Consider the following 15,062-nt stretch of genomic DNA (forward strand, 5'->3'; position numbering starts at 1 on the left):
CGACGAAGTTCTTTAATATTATTTGTTCCTTGATGAAAATTACTCAAAGCAATCCAAATCTCATGAGCAGTTTGAAGATAAGCAACACGATCATAATCCGAACGAGAAATCCCACTCAAAAGAATATTGCGAGCTTTGCAATTTTGTTCAAACTCAGTTTTTGCAGCATCAGTATTAATAACTTCAGGAATCACAAAAGGATGAGAAACTTTTCTCCAAATATCATAATTCTCAGCCATAATGTAAGATTGCATCCTACTACACCAATGAGTAAAATCCGTTCCATCGAAAACAGGAGGCATAGTTGAAAACCTAACAGGAGTAGCCATGGCAAAAACTCTAGATCGATAAAAATCAAAAGAAGAAAAGAAGGCTCTGATACCACTTGTAGGATCGAATACAAGCAACCAAGCCTACCAGAGGGGGGTGAATGGTAGGGAAAACCAAAAACCCAAAAACTTTTAGCGGAAATAAAAGTTACCCTCAAATTGATGGAAATCTCGACGTAGTCCTGTCGCCGCCAGTCGGACCGCTCGCACGCTGCCGGTTAGATCGCGTCCCTACCGCCTGAACCCAAAAAAACACAAATCGAAGAACTCTCAAAGTACATGACAACTTTATTGCTTCTCTCTATGTTTACATAGTGCAACAACAGCACTCCTTACAAAAATCTCGACTAAACTCGAAACCCTAACTAAACTATCAACTCCACACTCTGAAAAGCGATACAGGGAAGTCTCACGCTCCCTCTCTATTTATACCGAAAACCTCCTACTCAAAGTAGGAAAATAACTCCTAATCACACTAGGACTCTATGCTCAATTTCTAAATCAATTACAATATCCAAACTCTCAGCCGCACCTGCCGAACCAGGTCCAACCGAGTCAGACTCCAACTCGCGCGCACGCCTGCCGTTTCCTGCTTGGTCTCGCTCCCTTCCTGGCTGAGCCGAGCCGCTGCATGCTGCCTGCTGCCTTCCAAACAGCCAACGCATACATGCAAACCTCCAAGCCAACCAATCAGCAAACTGCACATGTACAGCACCGTACATGCATACATATAACCTGCATGCTACAGTACCTCGTGTACTGTACCACCATATACCTCCAAATATTATCACTCAATTTCCTTCGCGAACACCGACGCTTGCACGCACACCTCGTGAAGCCCGTTGTGAAGATCTCTCCCACACAGTGTCCATCCACCATGCGCCATCTCGTATCCAACTTCGTCACCTGGCGTCTTGACCGTCTGGACCTCAACTCCTCCCCGAGTTTAGTCCTGATCCCCACCATTGACCGAAGTTGACCTCCAAAAATCCTGACTCTAGTCACCTTCTCACATGGTATCCCGACCGCACTAGACCTCTGTTCCTCCCTGAACATAGTCTCGGCCCTCACCATTGACCAAGGCTGACCTCAAGTCACCTACACACAATCAGAAAAAACAACCGTTTCTGGGCACAGATATCACAACCTGACCCACATTAGTCACACGCACTCACACCAACATTCACACATCTTTTCAAACCAATTCTTTGATTAAATCATTTTGCAAAGCCAATTGTTCATCACAAATATTAATCATGACAATGATTTCACAGACGATAAATCTTTAGAGTGCTTTTATCACTCGGATCTTTATTTTCTATGTTTCATAGTAAGCTTAATAATTTAATTAAAGCAGTCGGCAAACTCTTCGGACGGAGTCGCAAATGCTTTAATATTTAATTACTTCGGTAATATTATAAAACCACTCGGCTGGTTATTTATTTCAACCTTGACTATATGTTTAGTTTTTTTCAACTAATCACATAGTCGAGGGCTACACCTATTAAGTGCATCCAGTCGATGCACCTATTTTTTTTATTTTTAAGCCCTTCACAGCCTTTAATTCAAGCACTCAGGTGGCCAAGGCGGAGATAATTGAAGCACTCGGGATTTTTCGTTAAATGACTCGGGAGAAGATTATTTCGTTGTCTGCGAAGGTCTCAGGGGCTACTGTGGAGATTATGGATACCCCATACCCACACGGCATGTATATCCGACTGGGTACAGGGGTACCATATAGAAATAGAATATATTTAGTAAAGGACTTGGTTGTTATGTCAACTTATGTATCAACGAAACAAACGATAGTCCTAGTCGGTTACGATTGTAATTTATATGTACAAGTCTAGTCCGTTAAGAACATGGGTTGTATCTTGTAATTCCGGCTCCTCCCTCTATATAAGGAGGGATCCGGGTGACTCTAGGGGCATAACTTTTCTCCCTGATCATACGATCAACAATATACTCGGCGGATCAATCCCCAGACAGGAGTAGGGTATTACTTCTCATCTAGAAGGCCTGAACCTGTATAAACCTCGTGTCTCCTAACCCGTCCATTTTTCAAGCTTGATAGCCACCCCATTTTAATATTACCGAAATATTGTTTTGACGCTTGGAATATTTGGAAGGAAAGAAACGGCCTAATATTTCAAGGTATTCAGCATTCCGTTGCTTCTTGGAAGAGAAATCTTATCTCGGATTTGAGCCTTCATTTACTTAGGCATAGGGAGATTCATATACTTCCATGATCTTCTGTAATTATGTTTTCTTTTCCTTTTTATCCCTTTCTACCATCTTTGTATATAAACTTCAAAAAATTAATATATACCGTGGGGGTCTCCCTCAGTGTGTTTTGGTAAAAAAAGAAAAACAACCCGAACTGTTCGACCAGGTATCAGACAATCCGACCTGGTTTAGTTTCTAGCTTCCCCTTGTAAGCCTAAGTGACCCTTTCAAGCGAGCCATTGGAAACCGCACTGAAAGCAAGGACGAGGGGAAATGCCTTGCGCCTCTTCATCTTCACTTGCAGGAGAGGCTTGCCTCACGCACAGTGCTAGAGAAGGACTGCACAACCAAGGAAATTAGCTGCCTCCTGCCAGAGTCATGAGTCGCATGCAAGTAGATCCTCTACGATGGCGTAGGATCTTGATATCTGCCAGATTAGATCGGTAGTGACATTGGAGCTCGATGTTTGCTAGAGTGCTGATCTCCAGCATGAGAGCTCAACCTCGATGCAAGCGCAGATCTATGAGCATGTGGGTGGACGCGATCGCACGAGTGAAGATCATCGTCTCAAGCCCGCAACGATGGGAGAAGGCAGTTTCTTGGGTAAAAAATGATGACGAGTACACCAAAAGGCTCCCATCGGATGGCCTATTCAGCTAAAGAAAAAGCCAAAATTTGAATTTTCAAACTTAATTTTGACATTGATTTTGAGATGTTTTCAACGTAGTTTCTTTTTCAGCATTAGCTTTTAAGTCACCGAGAACACATATATAAAAATTTTACCTACAAATTCATTTTTATTCTCTAATAAGCCGTTTTGGCTTATTTAGAAAAAAAGCCAAATGATGAGGCCCCAAATTTTTCGGCTTGATTAAACGGATCAAACCAAACCGAGGAAACCAAATGCACACCCTTATCAACTAAGTAGCTTCTAAACAAGAAAGCGTGGACTTTTTTAAGCAATGTGTGTTTGAAAGTTCGCTACGTGCTGATGTGCTTATCTACCCAATACCTAGGACTTGTTAGGCAGAGTTTCAACTCTAACTCAGAGCTAGAGTCCATCCAAATAGTTTCAGCTCTACCTAACAAGGGAGCGAAGCGGAGTGAAGTGCATCATAAAATAAACTAGCGAGGTAAAGCTGGGTTTAAACCGCGCTTCATAACTCTAGTCCAGACCTAACTCTTGAAATTAAATTTAATAGTTGAAGCCCTACCCAACAGGATCCTAATATCATCATGTTTCTTTCATATTCACATGTCCAAAACCGAGAACCTTATGCTTTTGCTTTTGGTAAAGGTGTATTTCTTTCGTCTCATAAAAAACAAACATAATAAAAAAATGATATAGGCCTTGTTTAGATAAAAAAATTTGGCCAAAAACGTCACATCAAATGTTTGGACACATGCATGGTGCATTAAATGTGAGGAAAAAACTAATTGTACATTTAGGGGTGAAAACAGAGCGGATTTGGACGGATAATAGCTATACCATATCCTAAACCATTTTCTTTAAGCGGATGCGGAGCGAGTGCAGATGACGTGCGGATGCGGATGCGAAGCGGATTATTTCGGACGTCGGATTCGGTGCGGAGTCGGTGCGGACTCTGTTCGGAAACAGACAAAAAGTTGTCGGATATCAAGTTTGTATTCAATCCATACAACAAGAGGGCGGCAATACAATTGCCGCAATACGATGGCCAAACAACATATGAACATGATCTCAGCTCTCTAGGAAAAACCAACCAAAACACATCAATAATATAATTTTTCTTAATATAACACATCCATCAAAAACATAATATAAGTGTTCAGTTCAGCAATTCACTGCATTGCTTAAAATTTAAAAATATAGTGTTCAGTTCAGTAGTTCACTCATCAGTACGACAGGCATGAGGCAATGAGGCATACAGCAATATATGCATACAGCACATAGCCACACAATACAGTAGCACACTGCATACAGCACACAACACACTAGTTCCATACAGCACACTGCTTACAGCAAACAGCACACAACACACTGTCGGCGGACTAAAAGGAGGAGCGGCGGCGGTGGCGCCAGCAGGCTGTAGCGATGGCACGGCGCACCTATGGTGCCATGCGGCGGCGCATGTGGGAGCAAGAGAAGGGACCGAGAGAAGAGTCGCAGAGAGAGAGATTTAGGGGAGGATTGGATTAGGTTACACTATATAGGCTAGATGGGTTGCCCGATGTAAAATGGGCTAAATAGAGTTGTTGTGTGGCCTGAAAGGTGCGGATTATCCGCCAAACATTACATCGGATAATCCGATTAAAATATCGGATAATCCGCATCCGTCGGATATCGTTGATACCATATCCGCATCCGCATCTGGCCGGATATCTAAAAATTCTTACCATATCCTCACATCGGACGGATTCAGATCGGATCGGATCGAATAATATCCGCTCCATTTTCACCCCTATGTATAGTTTATATGTAAATTGCGAGACGAATCTTTTGAGCCTAATTACGTCATGATTTGACAATGTGATGCTACAGTAAATATTTGCTAATGACGGGCTTAATAAATTCGTCTCACAGTTTACAGGCGGAATCTGTAATTTGTTTGTGTTATTAGTCTATGTTTAATACTTTAAATGTGTGTCCGTATACTTTAAAAACTTTACATAAAAAAAACTAAACATACCTATATTACTATATGATTTTGAATAGGTTATTAGATTTAGGTTTAATTTTTTTATAGTACAGAGGGAAGTAGATGTTGAGCCGTGGACAACAATCCCGTCATCCGTCGTTAACCTGCGAACCCAACTGTTCCGCGTATTGCTTTCTTCTTCTCCAAGAAGAACGAGCGCAAAGGTATCCTCCGAAAACAAAAGTCTATTTAGAAAACCGACCCGTCATTGGGCCCTTAGCCGCGATAATAACACAATTTAATAGTAGTTGAAGTACTAATACGTAAAGTATCAAGGGTTTTAGGCGTTCCATCCAGCACCATCCAGGATCTCCCTTGTAATTCCTAAATCCGTCTCTTCTTCCGCCGGCGCCGGCGAGGCAAACCAGTCCAAAACCCTAACAGCCCCGCTCTATTCGCTTGCCAAGATGAGGTCAATCCGAGCGGCGCAAGCTCTGGCCTCCCGCTCGCTGCTCCTCTCCTCGCGCGCTCTCCATGGGGACGCCGCCTCCACGGCTGCGGCCGCGGCGGGCGGCGGGAGATTGGGCGTCCAGCCGTCGCCCCCATCCCAGGCATCATCATCATCATCCTCGCGGGCCATGCCAGCTGGAATCGCTGGGGCGGTCTCCTTCTCCCTGACCTTCGCGACGATGGCGGCGGCGGAGGCCAAGGAAAGGCCGCCCATGGATCTGCTGCCGCAGAACGTGGTGCTGTACCAGTACCAGGCCTGCCCCTTCTGCAACAAAGTCAGAGGTGATGTGCTCCTGCTTCCGTGCACTCCTCCAATCTAGCGTTTTCGATGTGCATTAGACCTGATAAAAAGTACTTTTCGTGTTGATCTGGTTACAATAAAATAGTTCACTAGCTGTAATTTGCCTTTTTATCTTAATGATTACTATCGAGAATATAGATTATAATTTGTATTTTGGTTGGGAGGCTGCTGTAGAAGCTGTTTCTGAGGTTGGGAGGATTCAAGTAACCATAGAAGTTAAAGGACAGTCAATTGTCATGAGTTTGGCGGACCAACAATGTTTCTGGACTAAGCCTGCCAATGGGTTGGATTGGAATGGGTCTAATGGATTGGTTTTCAATTTGGATTCACTTGGTATGGGTGTAAATGGGTTGAGATAGCTAATGGACTGGAGCAGTTTGGTGTGGGATGGAGGTGGGTTGGATTGGATTGGTTTTTGGTTATAAGTTTTGGGTCTAAAATGGATGGAGTCCATGGATTTCAATTGGATTCACCCCAAATACCAGCCATCAGTTCATCACTAGTCTTCTCGACGGCCATGTCACCGGCGCCGGCGGGATGGCGCTGCAAAGCAGCTGCTCCTCCTCCTTCATGCCCGCAACCTGTTCGGCGCTTTGCCTCGCGGAAGCCACGCGCGCCGCGAGCCTCTTTGAGCACGCCGCGAGGAGGCTCGAGCTCGCGCAATGCACGCGGGAGCGGGAGGGCACCAACTCCAAGGCGGTGCAGCTGGTGCTCGGCGGCCGCGCGCGCGACGACGGGTCCGAGTCCGAGTCCAGCGATGACAGCTACCGGCCAGCGTGTGCTCTGCTTGCTTGCTGCTGCTGCTTCAAGTGGCTGCGGCTGCACACGTACAACATACACTGCATAGCTTAGCTTAGCTTCTTTTCCAACATCGTCGTCGTCGTCACTTGCCGGCATCCGAGACAGCATCGCATACACGACGACGACGAGTCGATGTAGATGACGGACGCTGCGGAGGAAGATACAGGACGGCGCCTGTAGCGGCAGCCCCACCCCCAGCGTCGCCGGGCTCGCGCCGGCGGCTCCCCTCCACCCGTTGACCCGGCGGCACGGCCGCGGCCTCTTGAGCAGCGGCGCAGTCGACCAGGTCGCCGCCGTCGGCGGCGGCTTGCCGTCTCCTTCTCCAGCCTCGCCTCCTGCTTGCCCGCTGAGTGCTTGGTGTGGATTTGGAAGGGGGTGAAATGGATTGGGGAAGTGAACTGAATCCATAAAGTTGAAATGGGTTGGGTTGGTTTGGGTTGAAATAGAAAATGGGTTGGATTGGTTTGGATTCTAAGAAAAGACAAATGGATTGGAATGGGTTAGACTTGCGTAGCTTACTACTTTGGTTTGGGCTGGTTGTGGGTTGGATTTCAAACCATTGGCAGGCTTATTCTGGACAATGCATAAATCTACAGAACATAAGTTTCACCGCCTTTTGATAGTGTTCTCTACTTTCATTGCTTTGAAAATAGCTAAATGTAGAATACATCCCACTGAATCCATACGTGTCCATAGACTACCCAGGATTTAATGCCAAGAGCACTGCTGAGAATGCACCAAGGCTGATTGCACAACGACTGGATGACCAGTGCTAAGCCTAGCAAACCAAGCAATACCTGCTTGTAAAACCTTTTTCATTCTTTTTCATCTATCCAACCTTTTTAGATAAAAAAGTGAATGAAAATATTTTGAACAATATGAGTTAGCGAGGTCCCTATGCACAGGTAGGACTATTCACATTGTGAGCCCAATATAGTTTCTTTAGCTCGTAAGCTGATAGGGCTGTTTGGAACAGATAAATAGAATTACAAGAATGGGGAAAACACAGAAAATCAAGTATCGCTAATTTAGGTGTCATCTGAAATAGGTTTGTTGATGCTTCACAGAGAATTGATTCTAAGGTAGTAGATTACAGAAAATAAGCTCCCATCAGTTAGCATCAAGATTTCTGGATGAGGTGAAGAAAACCACTTCTATCTGTTTAACCAAAGTACAGCTAATAGAAGGGAAAAAAACTAACACAATACATTGGGTCCATTTCAAAAATATGGAACATATTCCATCACTCCTTAAGAAAATTGGGTGCCTGCTTTCTAACCATTGCTATCATTCTCACTAACACCGTCTTGCTGGTGTCACCAAAGTTGCCTTTACTGTTCTTCCTTGAGGCCACAGCAGAGCTCACCAGATACTGCTACCTGAGTTTGTCCCCTTTGTGAAGCTTCTGTTGGGCCTGTTATCTTGTCCATGCACTCATAAGTCATATCAGTGTGGGGAACATTCCAATGGAGGGTAATTTAGTTACCATGGTTGCATTGTTTGCATTATGCTATTATCCACCAGATCACTCTAATGAGGCCATCTGTGGATCACTCCCATGAGGCCATCTCTGCCACTCACTGAGTGGCTTTACTTGTGCTTCTTGTCACCTTACAGTTCACATGCACTCATTGAACTGACCACCTCAGGGTCCTTGTGTTCGTTGTTCCGTTTTATGTAACAGACTTCATGACATCACTGTAGTGTAGTCCTGCTACCCATGCCATGTCACCTATTAGTCATTACCTTGTTGCATTGACTAATACATGCTTGAGGTTTCCACATGAGCCTGGGAGCTGTTAGGGATTTTTGCTATGGTCTTAGCATGTTTGAGCATTGAAAAATGTGTAATGTGGAGACCCAAGAGGATGAACAATCAAGAGATCTCTTGGTTCCAGAATCAGTTGACAATTTTGAGAAAAATAATTATAAATTGGTGCTATTGTTGTTAGGGCTTGGAGCATATGGATGAATAGATACAATGGGGCAATTTTGTTTCTGCCCCTACTTTGATGTCTAATATTGATTTTACCCTTACATTTTAGGGTTTTTGTTTTTGCCCCCACATTTTTGAACCGAACGATCGTTTTGCCCCTACTTTGGATGGTGAAGTTAACAGTGTTAAGTAATTGGCAGAAGAACATTTATACCCTCTCCTATTTATGTTCATTAATTGTGTTTTTGCCCCCATTTTATACATGTTTGCTTTGGAACTTTATTATTGTGAATATATTTAAAATTAAATGATGCACATTGCCACAACAATTAGGTCTGAATCTGTCCTAATTGTTATATTAGTCAATGTGCGTCATTTAATTTTAAATGTATTCAAAAAAATAAAGTTCCAAAGCAACATGTATAAAATGGAAGCAAAAACACAATTAATGAAAAAAAATAGAAGAGGGTATAAATGTCCTTTTGCTAATTACTTAACACCGTTAACTTCAGCATCCAAAATAGGGGCAAGACGATCGTCCGGTTCAAAAAATTGGGGGCAAAAACGAAAACCATAAAAAGTAGGGGTAAAATCAGTATTAGACTACATCAAAGTAGGGGCATAAACGAAATTGCTCCATACAATAAAGTGTTTGCCTGTTTGGAGCAAGTGATCCTTTACTAGAGGCTTGCAAAGAGCATGCCATACTATGAATTTGCCTTAGTGGTCAGAGAAATTCTGTTCCATACAAAATGGCATCTGCCAAGCTACATTTGGTTTGTTTTGAACAAGTAACCTCATTGCTTAATGTGTTTCAATTTGAATTGATTGAGTATATAACACTACTTATTGTCTGAAATGAGTATTTGTCTTTATGTATGATACATGTTCAATTTGAAATGAGTATTTAAGTCCAATTTGAGTTAGAGATACAAAAAAAGGGCATATTTGGAGCCCTATTTGGCCTCCAGAGACCAGCCTGAACTAAAGTGAGCACAAATCTTCATGGTAACTTGATTGCATGTGTTCTTGCACACGACAAAAAAGTTTATTCTGAGCCTTTTCCAGCCTTTTGGTCTCATCTCAAAATACCTTGAAAGTTGTTGAAATCATTGAAACGAGTTAGGTTGATTGTGTAATCCGAGGCAAACTTGGCCTTGAGCTTGTAGTCAAGCGTTGTTGGTTTCCCCCAGCTAGGCAAACCATCCCTCCTGAAATAGCTCAAGGTCTGAGTTTTGGTAGTATTGTGTTTAGCTTCATGGAAATAGTTCATGGGGTACCATGATGTGTTGTTCTATGTCCTGATTTTCTGGTGAGGGGATAATTATTGATTTGTTGGTAATGAAAAACTTACAAGCTAAGCGTTTTTAGGTAGCAGTATGTAATTTAACATAGTCAGTAGAGTACAATTCTTCTATCATTATGGTTCTTGAACTTTCAAATTGCATATTTAAGCCCTTAATTTAATGTATCATCACGGGTCCAACTGTGCATCTGTGCCCATCTATGACATGTTTAAGGACTGTCGGTACATTTTGCATAACTTCAAAAGAGAGGAGCCTCCCAGCTAAGAATTGGTCAAGTTTATTCATTGAATCAGACCTTCCAGAATTTGTTGTAAAAATTGTTTTCCTTTTGTCCAACTGTCATTACTTGTTAGTACATCAGCCATCCCTTTTTTGACAGGTGTCACCCTCACCTACAAACTTGCACAGCAATCTGATTCATTGGCAGCATGATGTAATAATTTACTGTACGTGAAACTTCATAATGCTATTGGGACTGGGGTTGTCATCTGTCAATGGGTTCACAAATTATCTGCTGTATGAGTATATACACTTCGATAACTAAGTGTGATCGTACTGTGAGTCTATGATCAATCCTGATTGTAAGTGTGATCTGTATATCAGTAGCTTAGAGCATAGAGGTATTCTAGATTTCTGAAGCTTGAAAGTTGCTTGCTAAAGATCATTCACTTGTTATTCTGAAATCATTGATGATCTCTGGCATAATTTCTTTTAGTTGAAAGATTCTTCATTTGCTTCATTTCAGCTTTCCTAGACTATCATGATATACCCTACAAGGTTGTGGAAGTTAATCCATTGAGCAAGAAGGAAATCAAGTGGTCTGAGTACAAGAAGGTCCCAATACTGACGGTAGATGGTGAACAGCTGGTTGATTCATCAGGTTACATTCATTTCATATTGGTTTATTCCGGTCTGGTTCCTTTACATTGTTGTGGTTTCAACTTTTAAGTAAAATAACTTTTTATGTGTTAAACTCCAGAGTTAACATATTGTTACATCTGTTGTTGGTAGATATAATCAATATATTACAGCAAAGGGTCCGCCCTGATGATAAAGCCACTAATGAAGAGGAAGAAAAATGGCGCAGGTATTTCTCCATTACTTGCATCTGTTTATGTGGCATTAGTATTTGTAGTTTTTTTTTCAGGTCTTGGTTCTAGCTTCTCAAATCATTAATGTTATAGTACTCCTATTTCTAGAAACAAATATTGTTTAAAGTCTACTTTCCTCTTGAAATTTTTAATCATTTATATGGCATTAGTATGTGCAATATGTTCTACTTTTATAGTATTTCTTTACTTTTGTTTCATTGTTTTACAATGTAAATCAATCGGTGAACAAAAACCTTGTCCATCAGTTTTTTCTGTTTATGCATTGATAGTTACATGATAGACTTCTTTCCCTGGATCTGGTCATTGTAATGTTCCAACACCAGGCAGGATCAGCATAGCCATCACTATTACTACATTTTTTCTGCGATCTGATAGTTTATAGTTACATGTTTCCCAAGGATCTGGTGATAATGTTTCAAGGCCAGGCAGAATCAGTATGGCCATCAACTATCCTCTTTGCTTTATTTCATTGTGTTTTTACCACTAAAATTAATTGATGAAACTAAGAGCTTATCCGTTATGATCTGATGATTACTTTATAGACTTTTTCTCTGGATCTGGTCATAGTAGTGTTTCCAAGGCTAGAGACAACCAGTAAGTCCATTATTATCTTGTATTAGGGGTAGTTATGCATTTTCTGGTAGGATTCACAAACTGAAAGATGAAAAGCAAAAAAGCCGACTACCACTAAATTGGCTGCATTTAGGCTTTACCCTTGATGGAGTGAGCTGGATTCCTCTAGAAGTAGCATGGCGAACCCTGGTTGCACGAGTGACCAACATTTTACTCTCTTAACATTCTTACAAACTGGAGTTTATCTACGGTAACATAATTTGTCTTGAATTATTGGTTTAGGTGGGTTGATGAGCACCTTGTGCATGTCTTGTCGCCAAATATATATCGGACAACTTCAGAGGCCTTGGAATCTTTTGATTATATTTCAAAACATGGTAATTCCTTGGAACTTTTAACTTTGGTGTCTGTGTGCTGCTATATTTTCTTTCTTTTGGTTATATTTATGATTCTCATGTATCCAAATAATCTTTAAAAGATGTTGACACTACTTTTAAATGTTTGACTAGATGCTTATTCAAAATAAGAAGTATTTGAGACCAGAGGGAGTGGAATCATTAACGCTAAACCCCTTTTTATAAGTTAGTGTAACACCCTGGTCCTGTAGTAGAGGCACTTGTGGCCCATGTACAGTGATGGTGGGATTAGTCTTACATGGTGAGTTTAGATAGGTTGGGGCCAACATGTTTGAGCCATAGCACCTTTGGGAACCCTTTTACATGAATCAAGAACAGAAGTTTACGTGGGGTGCTATGTAAATGTCCCTGCTCCTCAGAAGAACCAGGCCAAAGTGGATTTTGAAAGCTAGGGTCCTACTGTTGACATCAGAGCATAAACCTTGTGCTACACGAGTATGTGTCTGGGTTCATGGGGTGGATAGGACATGGTCGTGCACTATCTACTGCCATCGAAGGCTTTTAACAAGTTGATATTTGGTTGTAATAGGATTGAATTTTATCGGAGTAACACAGGAATAAACAAGAAAATGTGCTGACAAGTTCATCAGCTTCTAAAGAAAGGGGTGAATGAACCCCAGCTTTGTACTAGAGGCCTGTGCGACCCGTGGTGTATTTTTGGTGAGATTAGGCTCACATAGAGATTTTAGATGTATTAAGGATAACATATAAACCTACACATTCCAACCATAGAACCTTCAGGTTAACCTTTTACATGAAGCTAGAATGGAATGCAGTGTGTACATGGGGCCTGCACCTTGCAAATTAGGGTGTTACAGTGAGGTTACATATAGGATCTCTCTGGAACATACTTGGCATGAATATTTTGATTTTGTGAACCCAGGTGCTCTCCATTCATAGTTCATTAATTTTCTAAATGTTGGAGATAACACAATTTGGTGAATGCTCACTGTTCAGCGTGATTGTCAATGGATGCCCCATAAATGAAAAGCATTATGCATAATGTGTCTGAACAGGGATTTTACCTGTGAGATATAGGGAAATTCAATCGTCGAGGTACCATACTAACATAGTGCTGAACTGCTGATAGCGGAGGTTAGTTGAGAGAACATGAGGTGCATGGAAAGAACAGTGTAGGGAAGATTAGTTTGTGCTCACTGTTCAGCAAAATCCCCTCATGTAAGGGGTTACTTGTTTACTATACTAGGTGAAACCCCGCGCATTGCTGCGGGAATTTAGTATGATAACAATAAAAAAAGAACGTGTAAGATAGCTAGATAACTTTAGATTAAGTAAATTAATATGGTTTATGATAATTTAAATTTAAATAGTATGTAGAATGGTGATTCAAACGTAAAAAGTAAGGTGGTATGACTTTATGGAAGAAGAAAAATAGGGAGATAGTTTGGTCTGTAGATTAATCATCTAAAGGCTAAAAACAATTCCAGTAAAAAAAAAGGCTAAAAACAATTGATGTGATATGACTTAATTAGAGGAAAAAAGGAGAAAGATAATTTGGACCATAGATTAATCATTTAAGTACTAACTAAGTGAGGATGAACTATATAAGTATTGAAACATTATATGAATTATGTTGGATGATAATTTAACATGTTTTTATTTGAAAAGCTCTTAAATTATAAAAACTATAAAGATATAGCATGTTTGCATGTTGTTTAAATGTGATGATTGTTAGTGGATAATGTGTAGCATCTTGTTAGTGGATGATGATGTGGCACCTTTGCATGTTAAGCTTAAGGAGTTAGTGGGGGATAACTTTATAGTAAGATATGATTCATCTCCAATTATATTCAAACTAGAAAACTAAAAAATAAAAGTTCAAGATGCCATGCTATCCACTTATCCAGGAACACTAGATTTCTTCATCTCTAGGCAAAAACGTAAAATTGGGTGCAGAGGTGGTGCTCTGTTCGCTAACTGTTTTAATCATTTGAGCAGAAATGACACATGATTTTGTTAGTGCAACATTTGACGATGTGCACCCGAACTCTGTAATGCAGGCAACTTCAGTTTTACTGAGCGGTTTGCTGTGAAGTATGCTGGTGCTGCAGCAATGTACATGGTGTCTAAGAAGCTAAAGAAGAAGTACAATATAACTGATGCGCGTGCTTCATTATACGATGCTGCCAACACATGGATGGAAGCCCTTGATGGAAGGGATTTTCTAGGTATGATATTTTTCCATAAAGGAAGGGAAAAGGGAAAAAACAGCCTGGAAGGGTGAAAATCCACATGCATCAAGTTTGTTACTCCGCACTGATATTAACTTGCATTTATCCAGGTGGCTCCAAGCCTAACTTGGCAGATCTTGCAGTATTTGGTGTTTTGAGACCTATCCGATACTTGACAGCTGGAAAAGATATGGTTGAGCATACACAAATTGGTGACTGGTACCAACGTATGGAAGATGCAATTGGAGAACCATCAAGAATCCAGGAGTAGAACGAAATTAGTAGAATTTCTTTTTGCCTCTTCAAGTCTTTGACCATTTCAAAAAGGAAGTATATGCTTTAGACATTGAAATTATTGAAGTTTTGCAGAATGTGTGACAATGTAATAATGTGACATCATATATTTAGTACACAGAGAATTGAACATGAAAAAGAAGGAACTGGAACTTCCTGTTTTGGTTTTAAATCATTGTACGGCTGTTTGTATCTAACTTTTCCAAGTCGCGACGTCATTATTTCGTTCCTGGTTTAGGAGTATATGAGAAATTTTTGGGGGGGTCAGTCGTGAAGTATTAACTTGTGATCGTGTTGATGGATAAACTGCAAGATTTACATTCTCCATCGATATTTTGTGATGTTCTAATACAGCTTGATTGTGCTTTAATTTTTTTTAGGATGGAGGGTGTGCAATACAGCTTGATTGTTTCATCGTGCTCATGTACAGTTTGTGGAAGCATCTTA

General features: G+C 41.1%; 1 protein-coding gene across 1 annotated transcript; it reads left to right on the top strand.

The window, feature by feature from the left end:
- Positions 1–5,463: 5,463 nt before the first annotated feature.
- LOC127771175 (uncharacterized) lies at positions 5,464–14,787 on the top strand. Its single transcript, XM_052297015.1, has 6 exons — positions 5,464–5,965; positions 10,774–10,908; positions 11,040–11,115; positions 11,996–12,090; positions 14,151–14,318; positions 14,432–14,787. Exons 1-6 carry the CDS (start codon positions 5,641–5,643, stop codon positions 14,590–14,592), a joined length of 960 nt encoding a protein of 319 aa, XP_052152975.1. The 5' UTR covers positions 5,464–5,640; the 3' UTR covers positions 14,593–14,787.
- The last annotated feature ends 275 nt before the right edge of the window (positions 14,788–15,062 follow it).

This window comes from Oryza glaberrima, chromosome 4 (genome assembly GCF_000147395.1).
Source record: "Oryza glaberrima chromosome 4, OglaRS2, whole genome shotgun sequence".
Taxonomy (NCBI): domain Eukaryota; kingdom Viridiplantae; phylum Streptophyta; class Magnoliopsida; order Poales; family Poaceae; genus Oryza; species Oryza glaberrima.